Here is a 26,175-nt window from a genome sequence, read left to right on the forward strand (position 1 = left end):
CTCACCCGAATTTTGTATGTTTGTACGTCCCTTCCTGCTTTGCACCATTAGTCCGAATCCCAGGGCCACATAAATCAAGCAAATGGTTTAACGGGCGATTAGCAAAATTGTGTTATAATAATTCTTATTTTATTTTCGCCTGCTCTGTTCCCTTTTGCTGCTTACACGTTTTTGGCATTTGCATGTTTCTGTGGCTGCTGCTACTTAGCGGAAACATGCAGTACATGTATCTGCTGGATCATTTATTTATTATGCTTGTCGTCTGGTGGTCTCCGCCTCATTGCCCCGCCCCTGCCACGCCCACGCCCCCTTAACCTTGCGATGGGCTCTTTGTCTGGCATGTACTTTGAATGGCCTGTTGAAATTTTCCAAGCGATTTGCAGCATACGCCGCATTGAATGTTTTCCCCACTCTCTCAATCTTTTATTATTACTTTTGTTGTGTTTCGCCGATTTTTTGTTGTTGTTTATTCACGCTCAAAATGCTGTGGAAAATGATTATTATGATTAATAAATAATATGCCGGCAGTTCTGTGAGCAGTATTCAACGCATTTTATTCAAACAGTTCAAAAGTTTCCAACACTCTCTCTCCCTTCTTGTTTTTCGATTTCGCAGGGAGTTCTGCAACCCAAGAGTTGGAAATTAAGTTGCGTATACGCAATGTGTTACCAGTGCTTAGGAACAATGGGCAGAAGTTGAGAAATTGTGGGGTTAGAATTTCAGGTACTTCAATTTAAATTTTTTGTTTATTCACTACTTATAAATAATAGTTTTAATTTTGTTAGAATTAGTTAATTTTTTTTTTCTTATAGCTAGATTACATCGTAACTATGGAATATACATACATATGTGAGTCCAAGAACTCTATATAGCTATTCATTTATTTAAATGATTTGTATTATTCAATTGTATTAAACAAGCAATTATCCAATTTTTGTCAAGAAAGTTTTCTATTTATATTTGACATCAAAACATGTGTGTGCTAATATTTTTATAAACAAAAATAATACGTTTCTAGGAATTGTACTCTAAGAATTTATTTAATCTCTTGATCACTTAAAATATCCAGATGCCTAAAAATAGATTTTTAGCGAACTATTATAACTTATACTCGTATTAAAGATGATTCGCTCATGGTACGAAATATATACATTTGTGATAGCATGTGGTCACAAAGTGCTCTTTCAAAATCGGCGAATATATTTAGAGTCAGTTCATCCGCAACATTCGCCCTCTGCAGTTCTACGATCGCAAAATGCTTAATCTCAGAAATAATATTTTATACGCCTTTGTATTCTGCAATCTATACGGAATTGTGCGACCAAATGTGAAATTATTTCAACCAGAAACAAGGTGTGTTCTTACAGATGCCCCTAATCAATGTGGTGCATTTTGCCTTGCCGCTCAGAGGCCACTCTTCGATCACAATCAAAATGTTCAGAAGCAGTTGAATTTACTTGCTGATTTATTAAGGGAAATTAAGGCAAACATGGATAGAATTGAAAGTGAAACAAAAGCCTATCTGGCAAATCTGGGAACCACTCCAAGAGAAACGTTGGCGATACAAAGCTCTTTTAAAAAAGGAAAAGAAGTGGAACCGAACAGCATACAGGCACCGATGAGCACTCCGCCAGATTTTCAGAAGATTGGAACAAGATACTTTTTCATTAGTGACACTGGCATGACTTGGAATCAAGCCGAACTATTCTGTCGCGAAGGAAGGGGATATTTAGCAGCCTTCCAAAATAAAGAGGAGGTGGATGCCATTCAACCCAAGTTGCGTAAGGACGCTTATTACTGGCTGGGCATCAAAGATAAGGAAAACCGTGGAAAGTTTGTTTCGGTGGCCTCCGGAAAGCCAGCACCTTTTCTCAATGGATATGTTATTGATACAAACCTTCCGTATAGAAATGAGCGCTGCGTGGCTATGGCCAACGGAATTATGAGTACTCAGACGAGCACATTTTTCCTCCGTGCAATTTGCCAATTGGACAATGAAGTTTAAATAAATAGTTTAATTTACTAAAGGTCAGTAATAAAATAAAGTTGCAAGGAAATGCAATTAATAATAAATGTACCTATTTTAAGTATATTTTGGTTTTAACTTGTGGAATATGAATGTTATTTTCTCATTGTATGTTCGGAAAACAAATTAATTCGGCTTACGTATTATAATTAGTGTTTTTAAAAGATTAACCTAAAATGTTCCAATAAAAAATAAACTAAATAAATTTAAACTCTCGAAAATATGTTTTTAGCCTATGTTTTATGGAAGACTAATAAAAATGTATTTGATAATCTCTGGATCATAAAATAATTAAACGGTTTTCCTTGTCCCTCATTAGACAAGCTGCCAACATTCGCAATTAATTTGTATCTCCAGACACCGGCATCATTGCCTGCTATTGTATGGCAATAATTTTTCCGAACCAGCCCAGAATCGTGGGCCAACAGCTGCGCCAGAAGGCTCAAAGGGACGAAAAGGATACACTAAGGGGCCAAACGGGAAGCCATCAACTTGCTTGTAATGAATTATCGCCAGGCAGATGAACATTTAATGATGTACAACGGCATCGATGACGTTGTCGATGGCAATTTTAATAAATTTAACAGTCGAACGGCCGAGACTTGGGTGGCGCATCTTTCATCTTTTATCGCGAGGGAAAACAATCCTGCCCTCGCCGGCAATTAAATAAATGTCCTTAACCCTTGACGTTCCCGGCGGCTGCCTCAGCTCATTGACAGCCATCAGGCATCGGGCATCGGCAATCAGCCATCAGCCATCAGCGTGGAATTTATGAGGCCAGGACGGGACAGAACAGGCCAGGCCTGTGTCTGTGATTTATCGGCCCATTGCACAAACTTACCGATAATTCGAGTTGAGCTGCACATCGCCAATGGCCACGTTCTCGAACAATGTGGGACAGCAGGTCCATCGCGCCCAGTAGAAGGTGAAGTCGGTCGAGTCGTAATGCTCGGTGAAGCGGCACTTGAGCACCAGATCGACTCCCTCACGCGTGTCCAGCGAATCGTCGCCGGAGATCAGGCCAATCGAGAGCCAAAGGTGACCTGGAATGACACGGGAATGCAGACAAATTGGATTACACGGGGGAAAATAGCTAACAGATAAAAAGCGGCTTGAAATCACTTATGAGGTGCCTAAGAGTATGCAACAGTATTCGAATGTGGAATGAAAAATACCTTAAGTGTTGCATACTTTTAGACATCCTTGCAAACTGAAAACTTAGGATACTGCGTAGAATTTATTTTGCATTTGCCTTAAAATTAATATTATAAATTTCACATTTGTTTAAATATATATTACCCTGGTTTCTCTCAGTTTTTGCACCCAGCATTTATTTCCGGATAACTGGCAGCGCCAATTCAATTACCTTGTGCAAATTTTAGCCCGCGTACATTTAATTAAGAGAGAACGAGAACCCGTCGAAATCCAACACAAATTCATATAACAACATTGATATATCCTCGCTGCTAAACTGATTTGATTTATTTTTTCACTATTATTAACGCAACAGAGCAAAAACGAAAATCAATACCATCAGAGGAGCTGTGGTACATACATACAAGCACCAAAAATAAAAAACCAACAATGCAAAAAAAAATGGTATTGTAGAAACCCGTGGAAATTGTAAATCTATACCACAAAAATGAATAATTCACATGCCATGCCAGCCATAGCACAATGGCCGGGGAATGGAGGAACTGCATCCAAATTGGTTTGCGTTCCCGAAAAGAATTTCCACACAAATTGGGGATTATTTACCCATAAAGTTGGCTGGGAGTTCTCTATTTTATTCATTTGCTAAGCAAATTTTTTATATTTGTTATAAAAAAGATTAAAAGGCTAAACCTAAAAAGTTTCTAACAGATCTTAATTTCTTATTTAAACTTAACAATTGCTTTTCTGCAAAAATCGTTAAAAAATACTTTTTAAATTCGCTTCCAGGACATTAAGCTTTATTCCACAGTTTTTTATGACTTACCGAAATTAAAGAAAAACTTTCAGAGAGCCAAATTAACCGGAAATAATCGAAATAAAATTTATTGCTCACATGGAGTACCCAAAAAATATTGTGTGCTGCATACGAAGACTTTTTTGCGGCCATTAAATTTAATTTTAGCATGAGAATCTCCGCGTTTTTCACCAGCTCAGAAGTATTTGCGCATAATTGCTGGTGAAAAATCTGCAAAATAAGTTTTCCGGAAACAATTCCAATCAAATTTCGCCAGCTGCATTTCCTTGTTCGTTTCTTTTTCATATATATTTTTGGTGTGCGAGGAAATGAAACTTTGAAGCTTTTACTTGTGGTCGTTTTACAGTTTTAGCAGCACCGGTCAAATAAAACTAAGCACGCAGTTTAGTTCGGTGAGTTTTTCCCTTTTTTTCGAGTGTGTATTCAGCTAAATGGAGCAAATGGTCGAGTGGACGCCATTGGGTCGAGTGCTGGCCGGAAAATGGGGGTGGGAAAGAAAATGGGGGGGGGGGGAAATCTGGGGGAGGATGGGCCGGTTGTTTGCACATGCAGCGCTTAGTTTTAATTTGTCTGCCTGAATTTTAGTTTTTTGTGTGCTCGTGCTTTTTATATTCTCCGCTTTCCTTGTTTTTCCACTCCGCTCAATTTTCATGTATTTTGTTGAAGCAAATCTGTTTTTTGTGCAATCTGCCCATCCATAGATGTATGTTTGTGGAAAATGTTCACCCATTTCACCCTGCGTTGTTACGCTGTGTTTTTCCCATAAAGCCATATATTTAAGCGAAGCAACAGCTTTATTGTGTTGGGATTTTTGGTATATAAAACGAGTAGTACAAAATACAAACAGCTCAATGCACTGCGGCTGCATTTTCGATTGCTTCCATCGCTCAAATGTATGCTACTTTTTTCCACCAGCTGCGTTTTCTTCCGCTTTTCGTTTTTTTAGTTCGATCATGTAGAAACTTTGCTCCTCACTCCCCTGCTGTTATTGTAATTAACAGTTGGCAACACAAAAAAAGTTTCAAATATTCGCAAAAACAGGGCTTCTGGCATTTGTTTGCTTTAAGTTGGTATTTTTCACAAAATACCTTTCTGATATGTTTGCTTACGCTCGAAAGGGTATATTAAAATCACATTTTTTATGGAGAGGATTATGTAATTGTGATGAATCGAAGTTGAAGCCTCTTAGATTTTTTTGTAAGGACGCACTGGAAAATATTATTTCAATTTAAGTGCTGGTTGCATGAAAACATTGTGCAATATGCACTCTGGTTTTACAACCTTTTTGTTTATATAACACTATATATAGTTGCAAATTTTTCTGATACTCAAAACATTCCGTTTCGAATTCAATGAATTCTCCAGAAGGGCATGCTAAAATAATTCATCTCACTTAGATCCGCGAAATAGCGAATAAATCGCGAATCATGAGGTATTTTTCCAGCTTGTTGGCACAATTATCCCCGGCTTCTAATCAGTTGAATTTTCCAACCGGTTTCAAATCAATTAGAGGGCCAAATCCCAATTCGATCAACGCAGGTAATTCGAAAATTCTGCAAAATCAACACAAAACCGGGGAGTGAGCGAAAAAGCTGACTGGGATTCGGAATCATGTTTAACATTTGCTTTGGCTACCGATTTACATATTTCCATGCAAATAATTATGAATGAGAGCTGAGCTTGTCGCCCGAGGGATTTCAATTGCCATGACCACGCCCTCCGCCGCCCCTTTGTGCATGCGAAAACATGAAATGCATATGCATATAGATTTCATTTGCTTTATATAAGTTGATTTCGAGCGAGAGGTGGGGAAAATTACCATGAGCAAGTCGAAAGAAAAACACTTTTTTGGCCAGCGCTCGGGGAAAAACTCACTATAAAATGTGTTGAAGTTTTTCGGGGCCTTCCCTTCCTCGACCCCCTTTCTTTTTTAGCCTTAAGGCTAAAATGTATTTTGCAATTATTTAAACAAGCTTTTGCAATCTGATGGATTTTAAAATGTAAATTAACTTTGTTTGCATACGAAAGTTTTCACTCACAGCGGGAAAACTTATTCCGGCCCATATGTGTGTGTGTGTGTGTATTTTGTAATAATTAGCCATCATTAGAGTTTCGGTAAAGTTTTCCATCGTCTCACTTTTGCTACTGGCTTTATGAATTTTTCAATTGTTCGCTGGAGAACTGAGGACTGAAAACTTTATCTCCACTCAGTTCAGTTGAGTTCAGCCCGACTCGAAATGCTTAAACATTCATAAATGCAAGTGCACACTGCACTGAAAAAAAGGAGGAATTTTATTGAAAACTAAGTAAGGCATAATCCGTTTTTTTAAGTCTTAATTTTGTTGAACTAACTTGATGGAAAATCTTATTCTAAAAGGTTTTACTCTTCCATCGATACTTAAGGGTATATTCAACATTTATATACATTCAATTCTGGAACTTATCTTTTATTTTTCAAGGTTCATTAATTTCCAATCTACAGTTTTTTTATGATACTTTTTCCTTGCGTGTAGGAAAAGGGGGAAAAACGAAGGCAGAGTTCGTTTGGGCCAAAAAGATGCCAAAGCAAAAGTCAAGTCTGGCCAAATGCAGCCCAAACAAACCCAAAGCAAACAACAAAAACTTTACACACACTCGTAAAAAAATAAAACTTTTTTCACTTTACTGTGTAGTGTTTTTTGTTCAGTTTTTTAGTTTTTGTGGCTGTGGTTTCTCCTTTTTTTGCGTACGACGAGTTGGACTTTGTTTGGGGTTGACGACGCGTCGTCTTCATAAACACAAATGCCATCAGAGTGCTAAGGAATGGGAATAAATGTGGTGTCTTTTCCATAAAACGAAGCTGAAATCCTCTGAAGCTGTAAAAATATTTTCTGAAATAGGTCTCTCCAATTAAAACGTTATAAAATAATTGTAAACAAACACTTCCAAGTAGTTATTTATTTTTGAAAAGCTACAATGCCAAGAATTTCATTGATCAGTAAACTCTAAATATTAAAACCTATATTATATTGTGATAATTTTATCTTTCGCTAGATTTTAATTATTTAGTCTTACTTTTTTGAAATCAACTAGGTTTTTCTTAACAATAAATATGTGTTTTTTGCGAAGATTTTCCTCAAGTGAGTCACATTTAGTTGCAATTTGATGTACTCATGGCCTTCGGAAAGCATAATCAACCGAAGTGTGTTGCACTTTGGCTACAACTTCCCCTCCAGCAATTCGAGTATCCTGCACTTCCTTCTCCCGTCCCATCTTTCCATCCATTTTCCGCCTTTCCCCAAACATTTTCCAGTGGCATTAAACATCCAACACTTGTACATCATTTTCTGGCGGTGTCTGCTTGACTTGTTTGTAATTATTTATTTCGCATAAAGTGTGGCAGACTCTGGTACGTAGACAAGAATTATGGCATTTCGGGCATTGTGTGTGATGTCTGGAGTTTTTAAAACAGATTTCATGCTACAACGCCGACAGGATGAAAAGCGGGAGGCGGTGCGGGGAAAGCTTTCTCCCGAGCAAAATGCAACTAATGTGGGAGTGTGTGTTACACTTAAAACAAGCTGTTTTCTTGGCTCGTTTACTTGTGGCTTTCCCTGGCTTGCGTTGTGTTCTGCTGTTGAGACAACCCCCGGATTTTCCCTCCCCCTACAATTTTCCCCTGTCCAGTCTTGCTTTTCTTTCAGCTTAATGCGAATTTCTGCTCTTAACATCAGCCATTGTTGTTTTTCTGGTGTGTGTGTGTTTGGCATATAAATATAATATGTAGTCTCGCCTCCTGCCATTGTTGTTGTAAAATATATTACTTTTTAACCTCGGAGTGGAGTTTCTGGAAAAGCCCCCTCCGCCCCCCATTTTTACTCATAACAATTACAACAATAGCAATTGCTGCCTGAAAATCAACTATACGTATATGTGGCGATGTTCTTGGGTCAGTGGCGTAGCTTTGCACTTGAAGGGGGATTAACTTTGGTGCAACTTTTGGGAACAGCAAAGGAATTGCACTAATCACGGCCTTAAAGGGACACTTTAAAGATTTCGAAAGGGCTTTTGGCTCACATTTGAGGTGCAATTTTCTAATGGCTCTTGCGGAAAGCGAAAGAGGTGTAGTTCTTGAGTAAACAAGACTTTTTGTTTTTAGATACATATCTAAAAAAGTAAAAAAAAATTCTATTTCTATAATTGTTAGCGTAGCCATTCGTTTTATGAGGCTATCATCACTTTTTCCAACGATCATAAAACGGTCATAACTGTAACTATTTCAGATAAACCCCCAGTAATCCCTCCTTTCGAAATACCCCACTTCCCACAGCCCTGGTCGTGTATCCAAGTTTATGGCTACGAGTTCCGTGTAATGTGTTGCTGACATGCGCTAAGTTGTTGCGGTTGCTTTTGCTCTGCTTTTGCTCTGCTTTTGCTTTGCTGCTGTGCTCTAATGCCATAAGTCTTTAGTGGTGCTCTCAAAGCAACTGGGAGGATCCTTTGTCGGCTGGTATAGGGATAAGAACTGGCATAAGGGATATGCCATCCCATATCCAGTGAGTGTGTGTGCCTGTGCCGAGGCATATGTGGCAGTTCGTACGCCTAACAAGACATTGCAGCTGCAACTGCCACACGAACACTTGGAAAAAATAAGCATGAAATCAAAAAACATTGCACCACAAGGAAGTTTTCTGCTTAAAAGAAGACAGCATTAAACCAAGTTCAAATATTCAAGATTTTTCAAGATACTCAAGATTTTTCCCTGCAGAGTGGATGCCAAAATAAAGTGATGGTATAGATTCTTGTTTTCTTTTTCCTCAGTGAATCAGAAATGGAAAGAGCAGCCTTTGTGACAAGTACTTGCCGCACATAAGGCATAACAAGCGATTCAGGAGCAAAAAAGTGGATACAATCTGCTCCTTCGACGAACAATCGCCAGTCAATCGGAAGGCAAACAACAACTGAAGTTTAATAATGAATTCCGATACCCCTTCCACTTTCCATTTTCACTCTTTGTGGACCATTTGATGGCCTCAGTCGGTGAGACAACTCATTAAGAAGTCGGCATGTGAAACATTTGCAAATTAACTGCAAACGTTGCGTATGCGTAATGTGAGGCAGTGCCAAGTATTTGCTTAGCCGTCGCCGAGGGTGGGCAAAATGGGCTGCAAAAAGGAGCTGGAGTGGGAAATGTGGAAAATCTGGCTGATGACTAAGCGATGGTCGCCGTCGAGTGGAAAACCGGAAGTGGGCGGCGGGAAAGTGGAGGTTGAGCAGAGGCAATTACATCAACCGCCGGGGATCAGGAATTATAAACCCAACGATGCTCTTAGCGGGATTATGTGCAGGGATTATGGTCGTGGGATCTATGCTAAAAATCCACGAGGCTATTTTATATGCAGGCTGGATTCCAAAAAGGTATGCTAGATTTTATCCTACTAACAATACAAGAAAATAAATTGATTTTTAATATATTGATACAAGCATTTTTGGTTTTAGATTTCAAATAATTATTAAATAGTTTTATCAATAATATTATTTAAATAATGCTTTTTACTCATTATTATGTTAACAGCTATAAAATCAGCTGCTTAAGCTGAAATGCAGAGCTGCACGCTCTAATTTAAATTGTAGCCCAAATAAATACTTTAATTTGGCTTGTTTTTAAGTACGATGAGTGGGTAAAATTTTCTCTCTGCCATTTGAATATTTTTACGCAGCTAATGTGCCCGAAATGGAAATATGATTTCCTCATCTTCATGGCTTATGGCTGGTGGGCATGGGAAAAGTTTTACGCTGCGTATGCGTAACATCTGGCTAAATCGCTGCCAGTTGGGATTGCAGCGGATTTGGTCGGAAAATGGAGGGGGCAGGCGGGAAAAGGGAAACCCCAGGAAAACGGCTGGCCCTGGGGACGGGGGAGGGGAAGATGTAAGGACTTGTGTGCCACTCAGAATACCCAATTTCACTTTAATTAAAACATTTGCAGCTAGTAATGTTGGCAAAAGTTGCCTATCCACTTAAAACGAGACGGGGGAGGCGAAAGGGGGGAAGCCGCGGCATCCAGGGCACGTATATTACATAATATGCCATTAATAAAAGTGTTTAAAGTTCACTTAAGTGCCGCACGGAGCTTTAGACAAACGGAAACCGTATCAACAACAGTTAAAGCAAACCGAGCAAACTAAAACCCACACATATATAAACCGGGGGGTTGCCTGAAAGGGGTCCCTGGGATATATCATCCTCATACCTATGCTGAAACACTCGGATCCCATGACTGACTGTCAAGCAGTTGGGTCCCCGTTTTATATGCGACCAGTGCAAAGTAAACATTTTCAGAATGAGGATGACAATGAACGGGGGCTTGGAAAATAGGGGCTTGGAAAATAGAAAGGAGCGGTCGTGGAGGACTCGAATGGCAAGAAAATTGAAATGAAAAATCAACGTCACATTGCGACTAGAACTTCATTTATGCTGCAAGCTAAGGGGAGGCCTACGCCCCTGTCTTGCACTGCAAAAAATAGCCTTTAATATCAAAAATATCAACATTTAATACGAACTAAATAAGAAGTTAAATATTTAGGATAGTTTGGAGATAGCATAATTACGACAAGTATATTAAATATGAAAGAACAAATGTTTTTTTAACAATAAAAAGAAACAACATTTGTATTGCCCAAATAAAACTAAATATATAAAAAATATGATAAACGTTAAAAGATAGATCTAATCTAACGACTGGAAAACCAATTTAAAACCTTTGAGTTTGAAAATATTCTTTGTTAGGTTCAATATAGGCAATCTCAAAACCCAATTTATTCCTTTTTCCCAGTGCCGACATCCCCTTCTTGTCCATCTTCATATCCGCTGGCTAAGAGACTGTGGATTCATTCACAGAATTGACTTTGCGGCTCAGTTGCGTTGAAAGCCAAGCCGAGTCAATAAGGCACGCACAGATAGACCGAACCGTGTGTCCGAGGGTTAAGGGGACTCAGGGGGTTAAGGGGGCTAGGCGGCCCAAACAGAAACCAAGAATCTGCTCTAGAATATGCCTGTGGTGACCACACATCCTCCTCGACCGAGTATCTGTGGACCAAAGTGGTCCGCTTGGGTAGCTGAGAATGCAAATGCAGTTTGCTGGGCAAAGATATCGGACTAGAGATACGGAATACGGAATACGGAATTCCGAGGTGTCGCAAATTAATGAGGACGGTGAGCAGAGATGCACTGGCCATTAGATATAAAGCTATGACATTAACCGAAATATTGTGAAACATTTTCTTATTGGTCTTAATAGTGATAACAAATAAATTTCTATTACAATAATTGTATAGCTTATTATAGTCACAAGAAGTCATAAATCCAATCAACTTAAAAACAACTTTTCACTATGTAAGAAATTTATTAAAATTCTCTGAACTATTTTTTTATTTAATATTATTTTATCATAAATTTAGTTGCTTCCCTAAAGAGTATCTAAGCATCTCCGATGGCCATCTGCTGGCATTTCCCGACTCTTGACCTCCATTTCCCTGCATAATGCAATTTCGAGAGTCCATTTCAATTGTCCTTTGGCTTTGCCTGCGTTTCCCTGCACTTTCTACTGCATTTCCATCATTTTGCCGGGCATTTAATTTGGCATAATTTGTGCGACAATTGTCAAAGGCTGCCGTGATTGAGTGCGGACGAATGTGCGGACTGCATAAATCATGCGGTTAAGTTGTAAAACATTAAACTTAATTTGCTGCAAATTAAATAATGCTAAATATTCGGAATGTTGCATGCAGGGGCAGTCATGCCGAATGTTTGTCATGTTTTGTGCAGCGCAATATTCGAACATGAACCTGCAGCTGCAGCTGCACTTGCCGCAAAATTTATGATTGCATTTACACGCAGGCGAAAGAGAAAGGACGATGTGGAGGGACAGAGAGGATCACACAGAGGTGGGGAAAAAAATAGAACAGGAAATGGGTGTGGGTTTTCAACCATAAGTATCTATCAATTTAAGAGTTTGTTGGATGGTATGATGTTGAATTATTAATTTGATAACATGTTTTAAAAATATTGAATTTGTCGTATAACAAAGAAAAAAATATGTAATTAAAAATAATTATAAATAATATGGCATCAAAATTGTCTTAGAACTAACAATAATAAAAGCTCCACTTGGTTATATGAATTCATACACTATGTGAATTAATTGCCTAAAAATGTTAAGCTATGAAATATTTTCATTTTAACGTGGGCATCTTAGTGTAACTTTCTTGACCTCTGCTGTACGGAAATTCAGTCCTTGTTTTGTGGCATATGCCACAAGTTTTGGCCTCCATTTGGCGCCGCTTTCTGTTTTTGTCAAGCACCAACAAACTCGGCCAGCTGACGCCTCTTAATTAAATTATGCTTTTTAATTAGGCCATTCTGCAATGTGTGTTGTGCATTTCCCTCGCTGGAAAATTCTCATGTTGGTGGAAGGAGCGCGACTAATTGAGAATTTTCTTTGTTGAACTCTGCCTGACAACAACGAGTGTCCTAAAAATCAAAGCAGCACTTTCAGGTTGCTCAATTAGATGATATTAAGTATGCCAAGTTCTCATTTGGTCTTAATTAAAAATGTAATTAAATAAGATATTAGTCTATGGTTATTTGATTTACTCTTGAAAAATGTTGTTAAGTAGATATACTGAAATGTGAACCAATTCATTTGGAAATAGTTTAAACAGAGATATTAAAAATTGGATGTAAGAGGCAATAAGTAAAATAATAAAGAGATAAAAAACAGTGTGTAGGCTTACATATTTTCCTTAAGCCTTACTTACAAAAACTCTCATTATATTCCTTGAATTGCAGTATTCTACAATAATCCTTACTTGTAATGTAATTTACCATTCAGGCGTTTATTTCACTTTTAATTTACCCCATATTGCTATTCAAAACATTCAGCCATCAAAGCATTTAGCTCCGTTACATTTAATCCCAAAGAAATCTCCACTTCTCATCCCCATTTCGCCCACTCCCCAGTATTTATTATGAGTTTTCCATTAGAATAATCTCTTAACAGATTCACTTTACAAGCGAGCATTTCAGTTAGCCCTCTCGACCCTTGTTTTTATTTTCATATTTTCCGTTTTCTGCATAATTTGCCCTGTTCCATATTTTTGAGCGACCCGGACGGACAAGGACTCTTATCTAGGGAAAAGATAGAAACGCATATTCACACAAATTTGTTGTCATGTTTTTGTTGCTCCGAGGATAATTTAAAAACAGAAGCACCTTTGACACTTGCAACTGACACTTGGGCCGACGAGGACACCCAGAAAAAGGGACAACGACCAGACGCTTTAATTTAATATGCCGTTGACCAGAAAAAAGAAATAAGGGATGGGCAAACCAGGCAGGGCGTGCAAAAACCAAATCCCGAAAGTGTACCCAAATCACTTTTGAAACTATCTTGCGCCTTGACACAGCCCCAGAGGGATGGAAAACAAGACCGAGGGACTGGGTTAGCAGAAGTTTAAATGTGGCTAAACATTTTTGACCACACGAAAAAGGCTCGAATTTTATTCACACATCTGTGCACAGCGGAAAATAAAGTCTTATTACTAAAACAGGAGTCTTTTTTAAGGAAAAGAAATTTAAAAAACGAAATCATTTACTTAAAACGTATAAATAGTTTTAATTTTTAAATGAAATAATATAGTTTAGACTTAAATGATTATTTGTAAATGATTTTACTTTTTACCAACCCAAGCTTAATTTTGCCCTGTGTAAATATTTATGAGGTCCTTAAGGATTTTCATTGAGATAAGCGTTGAGCATTTAGACCCAGAACCTTTTCTTTTGCTGCCTTTTTTCGTCGGCTCCAGTAAATTTAATTTGAATGCATGCATTATAATGAGCCGGATTGAAGGAAAAACAAAAGGTATGAGCCCCACAGTTTGAGAGCCACTGCTGGAGGGGTTGTAGTGATATTAGCCTTGGGGGCAGTGGGGCAATCAATGTGGGGCACAAATCAATTGCCCGATGTCAGCCAAGCGTGAATTACGTGACATGCCACGTTGCGTATACGTAATGAGTTCCATTTTTTCCTCTGCAACAGCAGGAGCTGCGAGAAAAGCCAGGAGAAAACGCAGACTAACAGCACAGATAAACACAAGAAAAGCCACACTCACACACACACATGACGAGGGGAAAACTAACGAACTGCGCGGGGTAAGATTTCCCAGAAAGAAAAACTGACAACAGCATGAAAAATTGTCACTGGCTGAGAGTTGCCCCCTCCCACCGCTTTTCCCGGCCGCATTTTCCTCCGCCAACTCCTTCGACGTTCCAGTGCAGCCCGAAAACACTCGAGAGAAACCGGAAATGTTGCTTAATAAAAACGGATATACCAATTTAGTTGTGTGCAGCAGTAAACAACAACGGGAAAAATGGGGAAAAACAAGAAAAACATCCAAGGAGAGCAATGAGTGCCAGAATAAAACAGCAGCAGACGAGGCTAAGAACAGGAATCCACGCTTGCCGGGGAAAAAGTGGAGGAAAATTGGGGAAATCTCGGAATAGGGAGTGCCGGCGACTGCGAAGTTTAAATAAACACAAAAATAATAGAAATTCATTTAAAGTTAAATCCAAAACAAAACACAGATGCGAAAAAGTCGAAAAAACCTCTAGAGAAGGTCCGAAAATGATGACACTAAGTTATGTGCCTTAGTTAGTAGTTTAAAAGTATTTTTTAGAAGAAATTTCTACAAATTTCTTTAAATAATAAAAAAATTCAACAATACTTCCAATACACCCAAATTGTGTAGCTTTTTTGCGGTTCTCCTAGTTTCACCCCTGTTCAAAAACAGTAACCATCTCTTTCCCAACTTTATTTCCATTCAAAGTTTCTTCGATCTCCCCCAAAATCCACCATGAATAAACAGGAATTAATTCCTTTGCCCCCAACTGTCACAAACCCATTCAAATTCCCGCATACCCTGACCAAAAAAGAGGAGAAAGCCGCAAAAAAGCGAAGCCAGCGTTAAAATGCACAGCGCAGTGATCAGGATCAGAAACACAATGGGCCAGCACGGCGCTCTGGCATGTTGAACATATTTGTTGACTGAATGGACGGCGGCAAGGGGGGCTAAAAGGGGGCTGGAAAGGGGGGTTTCGGGCAGAGTGTCGCTGAAGTTTAGCACACAGCTTGAGTGGAGTTTTGGGTTCGGTTTGCTGCACAGGGGAAAAATTAAAGAAGCTTGTTGTAGGAACATTTCCTATGTATCCCTAAAATATAACTTTAGTAAAAAGTTTTCATTAGTTAAGGTTTATAATTCCTTAAACTCACTTTGGAAAACAAATGTAAGCTTTAATGTTTTAATGATTTTAGAGATCAAAAAGGCAATATGTGGCATGTATTATTTATTTTTTCCATATTTTGAATGTACTAAAGTTCTGTTTATGATTTCAAAGATAATACTAAAAATTATCAAGTTGATAGATTTTTTAAGTATTTATTAAATACTAACAAGCAATATCATTTTTGCATTATTTATTAAATATTTTTTAGATGATGAAGCAGCGTTATACATTTGATTAATATAATTTGTTTTAGATTAACATAATTTATTTTTCTGTGTACTCTTCTGCTGCTGTTGATGTTGCCCCGGCCGCAATTTTTGTGTTTTAGGTTTTTAAGCTTTTTAGTTTTTTTGCACCCAGAAACTCTGCCGTTCTCCCCCACATTTTTTTGGTTGTGCCCGCTTTGTTTTGCGGCCAATGCAGCTCGTTTACGTTTGAATGCACTTCAGTGCAGATGGACTTCCGAGGGAGGGAAGGGTCCTTCGACTGGGGGTTTGTCTAAAACAAATGACCAAAATGACACATGACCAACCGGCCGTTTCCAAAAAGTATATAGGCCAAAAGACTTAATACAAACGGGACGCAGAAAAAATGCCCAGTATGAAGTAGTTCAGGGAAATGGAACTACGGCAAAAAAGGATGGTACATATTTACTTAAATTTTTTCCAATACAACAATAAATAATTAGAAACCGATCCCTTTTGGTAACTCAATGTAACCATTTCAAATTGGGTATTGCCTTATACAACCCCTTTACATTAAAACCCATCATTATTGGGTACATTTTCATTTTGAATACCGAAATAAATCAAAATATTACAAACAGTTGCCGAAATCGTGCGGAAAATCCTTCTGGGCAGAGTTCAAGAACCTCTTTGCCTTCGGGAAGCAGGAAGTGCGTTGTCGTCCCCGGAAAATGCTTAAGAACAAGCCCCGAAATCCCACACAAAAACCAAACTAATGGTAGGGAAGGAAAATGTTGTTTCAAGCTGTGTGCACGAGCGGACTCAAGCGGTATTTCTCATTTTTTTGTTCTTGTCTAGATTTTTTCAGCATTTGCTTCTATTTCTGTTTTTTTTTTGTTTTTTTGCCGGGGTGCTCAACTGTTTTTCGCGTAGCTGTCATAAAAACTCGCCATGGGAAGCGGAAAGGAAATTTGTGCCAAAAATATACGCACAACAACAAATGGGGATCTCGAAAAAATACGAAAGCAACATGCGGAGTTGAAAGTGAAGGGAAAATTCAGAGGCCTTCTTTGAAAGGAGTGAAAGATAAATAATGGCCGACATGATGCGTGTGTACAATGTACATATATTGTATACATATGGGGGTGCGGGGATAGGCTCATTTCCCGGAACATGATTGAAGGCACTGCCATAACCCGCAGTTCCAGCACCGATATTACTCAAGCGATATTCTGCGGAAGGCGCTGGCCAAATTGCGCAAATAAGATGATAGATAAGCCACTGCCAGATGACTCAATTAGCGAAAGATAATGAATGGCGGTGGTCGGGGCGGATTTTCAAACAGATGCTGCCATAAATGATGATTTAGCCCCGCCGAGCGAAAAACTGGAACTATTTAGGGGGTTTAAATTGGAAGGGGGCCAAAACTGAATTTTAATTAATAATTATACTCACATTGAGTACTTTAAATAATTATTTTATAGTAATTTTAATTTACTGGGAATTTTTCAGGGAGGTTTATTTACCAATGTAAAAATATCTTGACTGCCATTAATTAAATTTTTTCAATCGCAATCAATTATCGCAAGGTAAAGCTGTATCTAAGATTCGTAATCCATATGAAATACATGCTCTCAAGCCTTTCCCTAAGCCAAATTATATTTAATCCTGTTTAACTTGTTATTGTCCCTAATCAGCCGCATGTGAGCAACTTTGATTCCGTCTTTTATTTCAATTACCCAACTCCCCTTTCAACAAGTCAAATATTTGTTAGATTGATTGGTTGATTACTTGTGGCTATCTCGTCATCAAGGGAATTTTTTGCGCTCAATCAGCCAAAGTTTGGCAATCAGAAAACTCCCCGAAACCACAGAACTCCAGCTCCTTTTGTTTCCTGTTTATTCTTCCTGAACTGATTAAGGTGCTTCTTTTGGCCAATTCTGTGCTTTTTTCCCTTCTTGTTAACCGTTAACGGCGTTCAACTGTGACAAATGCTTTTGTCGGTTCACCCCACACGGGCACACATAAACATCCAGGTATACGGCGGCTCTATAGATACCACCCAGCCCAGGAACATGGCCAAAACTCATAACATATGTTGCCGTGCATGTTGGGCCGGCTTAGAAAAATTATTTATGAACAAGGGGCTCAGACAATGCCCAGGATCTTACGACATAACCTTAGTATCCGTATTTTATACACCAGGAAAAACCCATAAAACGCATTCTTTATCTCATTTTAAAAAAACCGGATACTTTTTAAAGAATCGTATAATGTTTTTTTAATCAAATCTACTTTTGGCAGTCACTTTAATAATGTTTGAGACATTGTGCCGTTGATCAATACCATTATTTAGCCTTGGCCCATAGCCAATACATATATCTAAAATTATTTTCCCCCAGTGTATTCCTTCGTGGCACTTGTAATTTCTGCTGAGGTTTTTTTTCGCCTTGTTGCACGTTTAGTAAATAAATCACGCGTTACGTGGTTCAGCCATTTTTTATATAAATAATTCGAGCCAAGTTTGCTGTTTTAGTTTTTTCCCAGTGGGTGGTGGGTGGGTGGATTGTAGCACTGATATACTGATACAGTGACCTGTGAACCCGCTGACCATCGCACCGCCTCCTTTCAGGTTCCTTTGATGATTTATGGCGTGTGGCCTATTAACGTGTGTGTTGCGTGTTCGGCCACGCCCCCTTTTCGGGGGGCGGGGGCTGTTTTGTGTGTATCATAAATAAACGCAAATCTATAAACTAAACAAAACTAACAAGTGCGGGGGAAAATCGTGGAACAAACCAGAACATGACTAGCCGGTTGTTTGTGCCTTGGCTAATGAGCACGAACTTGTCAATGTGTCAATTTAATTAGACAAGCAACCTCACACTCTCGCCAATTGACATCGAATATTGAATTATGCGACAGCAACAACAGCCGCTGGAGGAGCCCTATTTGACCATGTTGTATGTTTACTTACATTTCACTACGAGATGTTAACATTACAACGAACCACATGAACACAACCCCCTCTTCGCATTCGTCACTCAATTCCAAGTGAGCTACAAAAAAATTACGCATACGCCATGTGCGCTTGTCAGGAAGGAAGTGCACGGGAAAATGATTACCGACAAAGGCTTATGTATATGAGTTAGCTTAGGTACTTCAGGGATTTTTTCTAGTGAGTTTTAGTTTTGAAAAATGTATAGAACATCTGTTTGCATGATGTTTTTCGACAACGCTTGTTTTTATATAGACATCAACATTTTTGATATATTCAGTTTTTGGTAGAAGTATCTTCAGATATAAATACGGAATGTTTTTATTTCTTTAAAATTCATCTTCAAATGTGTACAAATAATTATGTAATTGTGGAAAAATAATAGAAATACCTAAGGTAAATTTTAACTTAAGATATACATATGTACAACGAAAGCAATTTCTTTCAATGCAGTAACAGCCGAATTGACAGCCACAGCCCGAGTCCAAAATCAAATCATTTATGCCAGGGCTGTCCTGTCCTCGGCCCCATCAATAATGTCCCTCTGACAGGAGTCCTCCTTAGTGGCTTGCCCTCTGCCCTGTCCTCCTCTCAGTCCTCCTGACTTACCTTTCGATCCTCTGAGCCCGGACTTTGGTCAAACAATTAACGCCACAGCCGCCCTAATGATTTATGTGAGCCATCAAAAGGTGGGGATTGATTCGGAAATGGAAATGGAAATGGGAAGGGGGAGCCAAAATGGCTGTCTCAGCTTTGAGGGCTTTGCATTCGGGAGTTGGTCAGATAATTTGGGCTTAGAATGAATCAGAAAATCATTGAGACAAAAATGAGATGAAAGACCACAAATCTATCCGGAAGAATTGATTTTCGCAGCGAGAAGTGGTGCTATTTGAAAAAATACATCATAAAGCGTGTAAGTCACCCCATCAGATGGCCTTCCTTTTTTAAGCATCTCATTTCGTCTTTAGAAGAAGCCTTTGGAAAACTTCCTAAAGGGAATCTTCGCAAGTTATTAAATTCTCTTGTCGGGAAAAGATTTCGGTACATAATCCACTTCAAGTGGGAGCTCTTATCCCCAGAAATTCTACGTCTCCTTCACCCCAACTGCTGCTGTCTCTTTCGCTTGCTTAGCATGCAAATTTGATGGCGTTGGCCATAAAATGCAACTCTCTTTTTGCCTTTTGTCTCGTTCTGCCTTCTACATTTTCAGTTTTCAAATTTCACTTGGAAAAATTTTAACTACTTCGCTGGCGAAAAACCCTACCCATCTCAATCCTCTTTGCCATTGTTTGTCTATTTACACGAGCTCATTAACATTTGAAATGACTTTTTGCTTCGCTTGCTGGGCGGCGAAAAAGGGGGTTTTAATGAGTGCGGAGGGGGTCGAGTTATTTTAATGTTTTGCTTTTTGGCTCGGCAAACACTTGGCACTCCTTTGCAACCCACTCCTCTGCCGGTTTTAATTTCTTTTTTTTGCATCGAATAAAATTTGCAAAAATAATTTATAACCAACAAATAAAAAAGGCTTTTTAAGCAATTCCACAGTCAGAGTTTTTTTCGAATACTCTGCAAATGAAAGGGTACATAACTTGAGAAATGAAGAAAAAATTTAAAATGTAAAATATTCGAAAAAACAAATTTTAACTAACTTGTAACTACACAAAATAAACGAAAAAACATTATAAAACGAGTAACGGGTATAAAAATAAGTGAGTTTAAATTTGTAAAGTAAAAAACCAACTCATATTTAAAATAAAAAAAATATTTTTTTTTTAAGAATGGCAAGTTGGTAAAAATTGCGGCTTTCCGTGGCACTCATTTATGCTAATTTGCGTAATTATGCGCTCCATGAAATCACTCGGCAAATGCAAGCTAAAGTTGAAAAATGTTTCCCAACTTCAGGCATTCTTTCGCTTCCACTCCTGCTGATGATTCTTGTTTTTGTTGCAACAATTAACAAACAAGCCAAAAGGCAATACAAATAACACATCAAAACATTGAAAAAGTTGTACAGCCCATTCCCTGCCCCCAAAAGGAAATGATGAAAATTCATAAATGAGTTGAAAAATGAAAGGCCTTCTAAACATTCATCTATTCAAGCCGAGTACTTCGACTGCGTGGTTTGCCCACTTGTTTGCAGCTAAGTAGTGATGCCCAAATCCAGGCAGGAAAAGCTTGGAAAACAGCTTACGAAAGTTATCTTGGGTATTTGAAGAAGTTAATGCCGTATTATTTTTCATACACTCTTGTAATACACAACTTGTAAACACAAAATTTCGCTTTAAGAACAATTAAAATAATACTAATAAATCAAAATTAGAGTTGTGACCAGTTAACTACTTTTGCAATGAATTACTCATTTCATTAAAAATATAAATTGTGATATACATATATGTTATTGTACCCGATGTTTGCATATGCATATTACTTGAAAATGGGTTATCAGGATAAAGCGCATTTGTTTCCTGTTTTCATGGGATGAGAGGCTTATCAAATAATTTTATGGGTCTCCACGCCGATTAAATTATATTTACATGCATTCCATTATTACATTCATTTATTATCCATTATTAAAATAATTATTTTGCGAGCATCCGCCGCTCCTCCTCCTCAAAAAGGCAATGTTTCCACTGCATTCTGACGGATTCCCTAAACCAATGCGGGTTCTTTTGTATATCTGCACTGTTCCCCTTCCTCGATCATATTCAAAACCTCCAAAGCATTTTACGTGCGATACTGAGCAACCTATGAAATAAATCATACTCGAAATCGAATAGCATCCAAATTAGAATTGAAAATGGGGCACAAGATACAGATACAAACATGGTAATCGTATCGGATTGGTTCAATCAGTTTAGCGATTAGAAAGTTGTTGAATGATTTGCATAACTTAAAATGTTACCCATAACTGGAACTTCCTCTGGTGTTCTTTACTCAAAAGCAAAATAATTATCTTTAAAATAAAAGTTTTAATTCTGAATCGGAATTACCTAAATCAATTTTGATTTAATTTAAATCATTGAAGAATATTATTGGAAACTGTTTAAATCGTCTGTAAGGGTTCTTATATTGTTTGAAATAATTGAATTAATATTATAATATTTGTATTTATAAATGGCTAAAAATTGGCCAAGCTGGCAACCCTGATTTTTGTATTCCCCCCAGTTTTTGCTCGCAAGAGTTTGCTGCTTTTCTAAATGGGGCTTCACAGCCTCACGCCTTCCCCTCCCTTTGATCGCCCACACCGCTTCATTAAACCTTAACCCCCTAATGCCCCGCGAAACACTCGGCAAGCCGAGTTTGTTGAATGAATAATTGAGGAGAGATTTTTAAGCGTGTTTTGGAGGCTTAATTATTTATCAACCATTCGTCCAGTGGCTGCCAAACTGCGCTGAGCATAAATTATGCCAACAGCGACCTGAAAAAAGTCGAATAAAATCCATTTTGTGCCTCTATTGTGTAATTTTCAATTTAGCCTAACGAGTTCACCCCTTAACCCCATTGCTCCCCCAATTTCAAAATTGCCCATCTCACCGTTTTTGATGTATGTAAATATTCTGACACGAGAGTGCCGAATCCATTGACAAATAAAGTGTTTTTCCCAAAATTTCAATGCATAAAAAATGCATCGTTCGCTCAATTCGCATCTATCAATAAACGAATTGGAATATTCGGCTCTATTCTATTTGCATATTTTATTTGAAGTGTGGCCTAAATGCTGAACGGTCCAATTTAATGGGAATGTATTTGTGATTTTAATAGCAACTTCATTCCCGACTTCTGGAATTGGGCAAATTTGTATTCAGAATTTTTTAAATAAATACAAAATTATCTCTATTCTTTGCTTTTGTTTTTTTAATTCGCTTGTAAAAATACTAAAATGTTACCACTTTCTTTAAAGTCAATCTTAAATTCGAAATAATAAAGTACATTTATATTGAAATATTGCACACGCTTCATGCATTTATTCCCTTCACATTAATTTACTCAGACAACTCCGTAAAAATGCCATTTAAATTTGGCTTGTCAAAAGGAAATTCGGTTTTATTTTTCGTGTCTTGCATTGCATCACTTATGTTCAATTTATATGCTTTCACATTCTTTTGCCGGCAATTTTTGTAGTGTTAAATAAATTTCGCTTGCAACAAAAGCTCCACTTTTCGCCCAGCCTGCCACTTCCCCGCCTCCTCGCAACGCCCACTTTTGGTGGACGAGGCTCGACTTGTCTGGCACATTTTGCCATTGAAATGCAAATGAAATTGAATTGTTAATTTCAAATAGAAAATCCATGCGGGCCATTCGTTCAATATTGAATGTGCTCGCAATAAATGTAATGACTGGCACAGTTTTGCTCCGCGTTCCCGCGATTTCCCCAATTTTCCCGCTGCTGGCTCTTTTTTCCTTAGACCCACGTTGCCAGCTGTCCAAAAAAATTGGCACGCAAACAAATTTTGTAGGAAACGTGGTCCATTATTTTTGGTCATGACAGTACGCGAAAGTGCAGGAATGAATATGTATACTTTTTACATTTGCCATATATGCATATAGAATATGACATTTCCGCTTCCGCTTGTCGGGAAATGTTCGGGAATCAATTTTTGTGGTGAATAATAAACATTATTTTCAGAATTAGAGTAGAGTAAACGCATCTTGGCAGAGGAAAACTAAAAAAAATGTCAGATCCAAATATTTATTTAGCACTAACTAAAATGTTAACCTACTAACTTCAAACCTATTTATTTTATATCATGACACTTTAGTCAATAAAATTCCCTCTTCCTTGTATGCACAATAAAGAAACTATATTTTTTCCCCTTCATGAACTCCCGCTTTTTATAACTCTACCTCTTCTGGATTTTATTTTCTGACCCCTTTTTATTATATTTTCATTTATAGTTCGTTACATTCCTTCTCAATGACACATTTATGGAAATTATTTCCCTTTTTCAATTGCTGCTACGCGCTAAAAAATACACTCGAGTTGACCCCAAAAACCCTTAACCCCATTAACCCCGTGTCCACGCCCTATCGCAACCCCTTAACCCGTTGGCCATCTCAACAGTTTTCAGTGTGTCAAAACTAAATGCTGTCTGAACGTGGTTGAACACGTTGACAAAGGTCGCGAAGGTGTCCCTCTTTTTGCGCCGTTCCCCACCTGTTCGACCCCCCTCGCCTGCCACGGGTTAACACAGTCCCTGCCAAAAGCCGGGTGACACCTCTGGCACATATGTGAGTTTCAGTTTCTTTTCTCGTGTGTGTGCGGTCAAATTGCTGGAACCCAAAAAATTTTGTGGCAAAATATTGTGTAGCAGACTTTTCTGGGCTTTCCATAGTTTGCCTTCCCTTTTTAAATTTATTTGCTTGCGGAATAATTTAAATTTATGAAATATAGATTGGTAAATATTTTAATATAATTGCTTTATGCTTATATATATTGTATAAAAAAAATTTATTTTTAATCTTTAAGAATGTTTTAAACAACTTGATGGCATTTCTAAACTTTCTTTTCTATTTCAAGTAATATTGTAGCCAACTGCCTGCCAGTATTCACCAATTTTTCTGCGAGTGCTTGTTTATTTATATGCGTGGGGATATTTTTTGGGGGAACCCTTTTAGCACATGTCAAAGCATTTTGAACTTGTTGGCATTTCGTAACACTCTTCGTGCACTTTTCTATGACTTCCCAGTGGGTAAAGAAGGGTGTTGAGGGGACGCTGGGGTGGAGGTGAAAGGGCAACCTTCGACCCTCTGTTTGTTTTCTTTTTTCTCCGCTCACCTCCATTTTCTTGTGCCCGCCGTTGTTTGGCTGCTTTCAAAATGCCATTTAGTAGAAAATTCAATAGAGCTTTGATTTTGTTTCGTTGATTTTCACAAAGTGCTACCCCAAAACTGGTTACCCCTGCCAAAACAGACCCCCATCTTTAACCCACCGCTGGCCGATTTTCCCGCTTTTCCTCTTTGCCTCTCAAATCGATTTGGCCGGCGCTCGTTTTGTTGATTTTTCGTTGCGTTTTTGTTTAGCGCGGGGGGCGATGGTGAAAATCAAACTGTTAATTTGCGCTTTTGTCTGACTCTCCCACGATTTTCACCCGGATTTTCCCCGCCTTTCCTCACCTGGTGAAAAGCACTTTGCCGCCCCTCGACCGCCTCCCTCGTTTGTTTGCTTGTTTTCGGGGTTAGCTTGGCGCTTTTTGTTTCTGTGGCTGGAAATTAATGTTTGCCTAAAGGATTTAATAAGTAAATGATTTTCATTTTCCATTTGTGCCTTACGCTCTTTTCCAGACTGCGTGTGTGTGTGTGTGAAGTGTTTCCAGCATCAACATCAACATCATCAATTTAAATTGAAAATCGGAAAAAGGATCTGGTCCGAGTTTAGTTTAGTTGCGGATATATTCTTGGACATATGAATGGAATGTAAATATTTTTTGTATACTCTTAAAGTGACCGAATTGATTGGAGTTCTTCGAGTTGAAAACCTATAAAGCTGACTTCTTTATAAATAAATTATTTCCAGATGAACACGATAGATTCTTTCCGACTCAAATGTGTACTCCCTGTGGATCTTACTGACTTTAAAAAGATTACACAACTTCCAAATTAAAAATCTCGAAAATATCATCAATCTTTTGTTCAAAATTTGGTTTATTTTGATGGGTTTCGGTTGAGGCGAAAAAAATGTTCAGCCCAACTATTAAAACATCTTATTAGATTTCGTTGATGGCAAAGTTTAGATGGAATCCCTGCCCTTAACCCTCCAACGCCCCTCCAATTCGCCGGCAGACAACACACGAGGCTAGTTACTTTACTTTTTAATTACTTTTGTGCAAAATTCATTTATCACTTTTATCCCAGCTCAAACTCAGACTCTCAGACTTTCCACTAGAAGATCTATGCGAAGGGCCATTTTTCACCAGCAAACTTTTCACCCATACACATAGGGAAAACGGGGGGAGGTGGGGAGTGGCATTTCCACACTTTCCAAGGATATAAAATTGAACTCCCTTTGGCCAGTCATCGTCCAGTTTGGCAGCTACAAAATAAAATCGACAAAAATAATGTGTGTGTGTGTGTGGAGAGGGGGGTGGTGGGGTTTTTGGAGGGCCAAAAAGAAAAAGTCAAGTGGAAATTCAATGATGCCATTAATTGGCCAAAGTTTTCACTTATGTTCTGATTTTTCGCCACCACCCCCAACCGTTTTCCATTTGCCCCAGGAAAAGTGGAAAAACTGTGCCAGGAAGTACGAATGTTGGTAGCGAACAATTTACGATTGCCAGTTGCAACTTTTGGCCAACGCTGCGAGCCAAATTGCATGAAATCAGTTTAGTCAGTAGTGCTATATGCACCCCCCTGCACTTTTCCACTTTTCCGCTTTTCCATCCCCCTCCAGACACGTGCCACGCCCCCCTTATCCAGCTGGCTGGGTAATTTATCTTGCAACTAAACGTTTCCTGCCCCGTCCACATGTGAGTGCAAGTGTTGGGATGGCTCAAACTCAGAGTTTCTGAAGGCAGAGTGTTACGGAAAAGGGGGAGGAATGATAGCTGACCCATCCAGGCCGTTTTCAAAAAATTTTGCATGAAAAATGGCCGCGTCATTAGGCGTTGACATGCTATAAACAAAAATTGTTAGAGGGAAAAAGTTGCACAAAAATGCAGTGGGGGAAAATGTTAGGAAATTG

General features: G+C 38.5%; 1 protein-coding gene across 4 annotated transcripts in view; it reads right to left on the bottom strand.

Moving 5' to 3' along the window:
• LOC119548336 (hemicentin-2) overlaps positions 1 to 26,175 on the bottom strand; it is a 105,001-nt gene that overhangs the window by 50,339 nt on the left and 28,487 nt on the right. For all 4 annotated transcript variants that reach the window (XM_037855539.1, XM_037855538.1, XM_037855541.1 and 1 more), the window contains exon 3: positions 2,868 to 3,069. In XM_037855539.1, the coding sequence (XP_037711467.1) occupies positions 2,868 to 3,069 (202 nt within the window). The remainder of the gene's footprint in view (positions 1 to 2,867; positions 3,070 to 26,175) is intronic.

The sequence above is a fragment of the Drosophila subpulchrella genome, chromosome 2L (genome assembly GCF_014743375.2).
Source record: "Drosophila subpulchrella strain 33 F10 #4 breed RU33 chromosome 2L, RU_Dsub_v1.1 Primary Assembly, whole genome shotgun sequence".
NCBI lineage: Eukaryota > Metazoa > Arthropoda > Insecta > Diptera > Drosophilidae > Drosophila > Drosophila subpulchrella.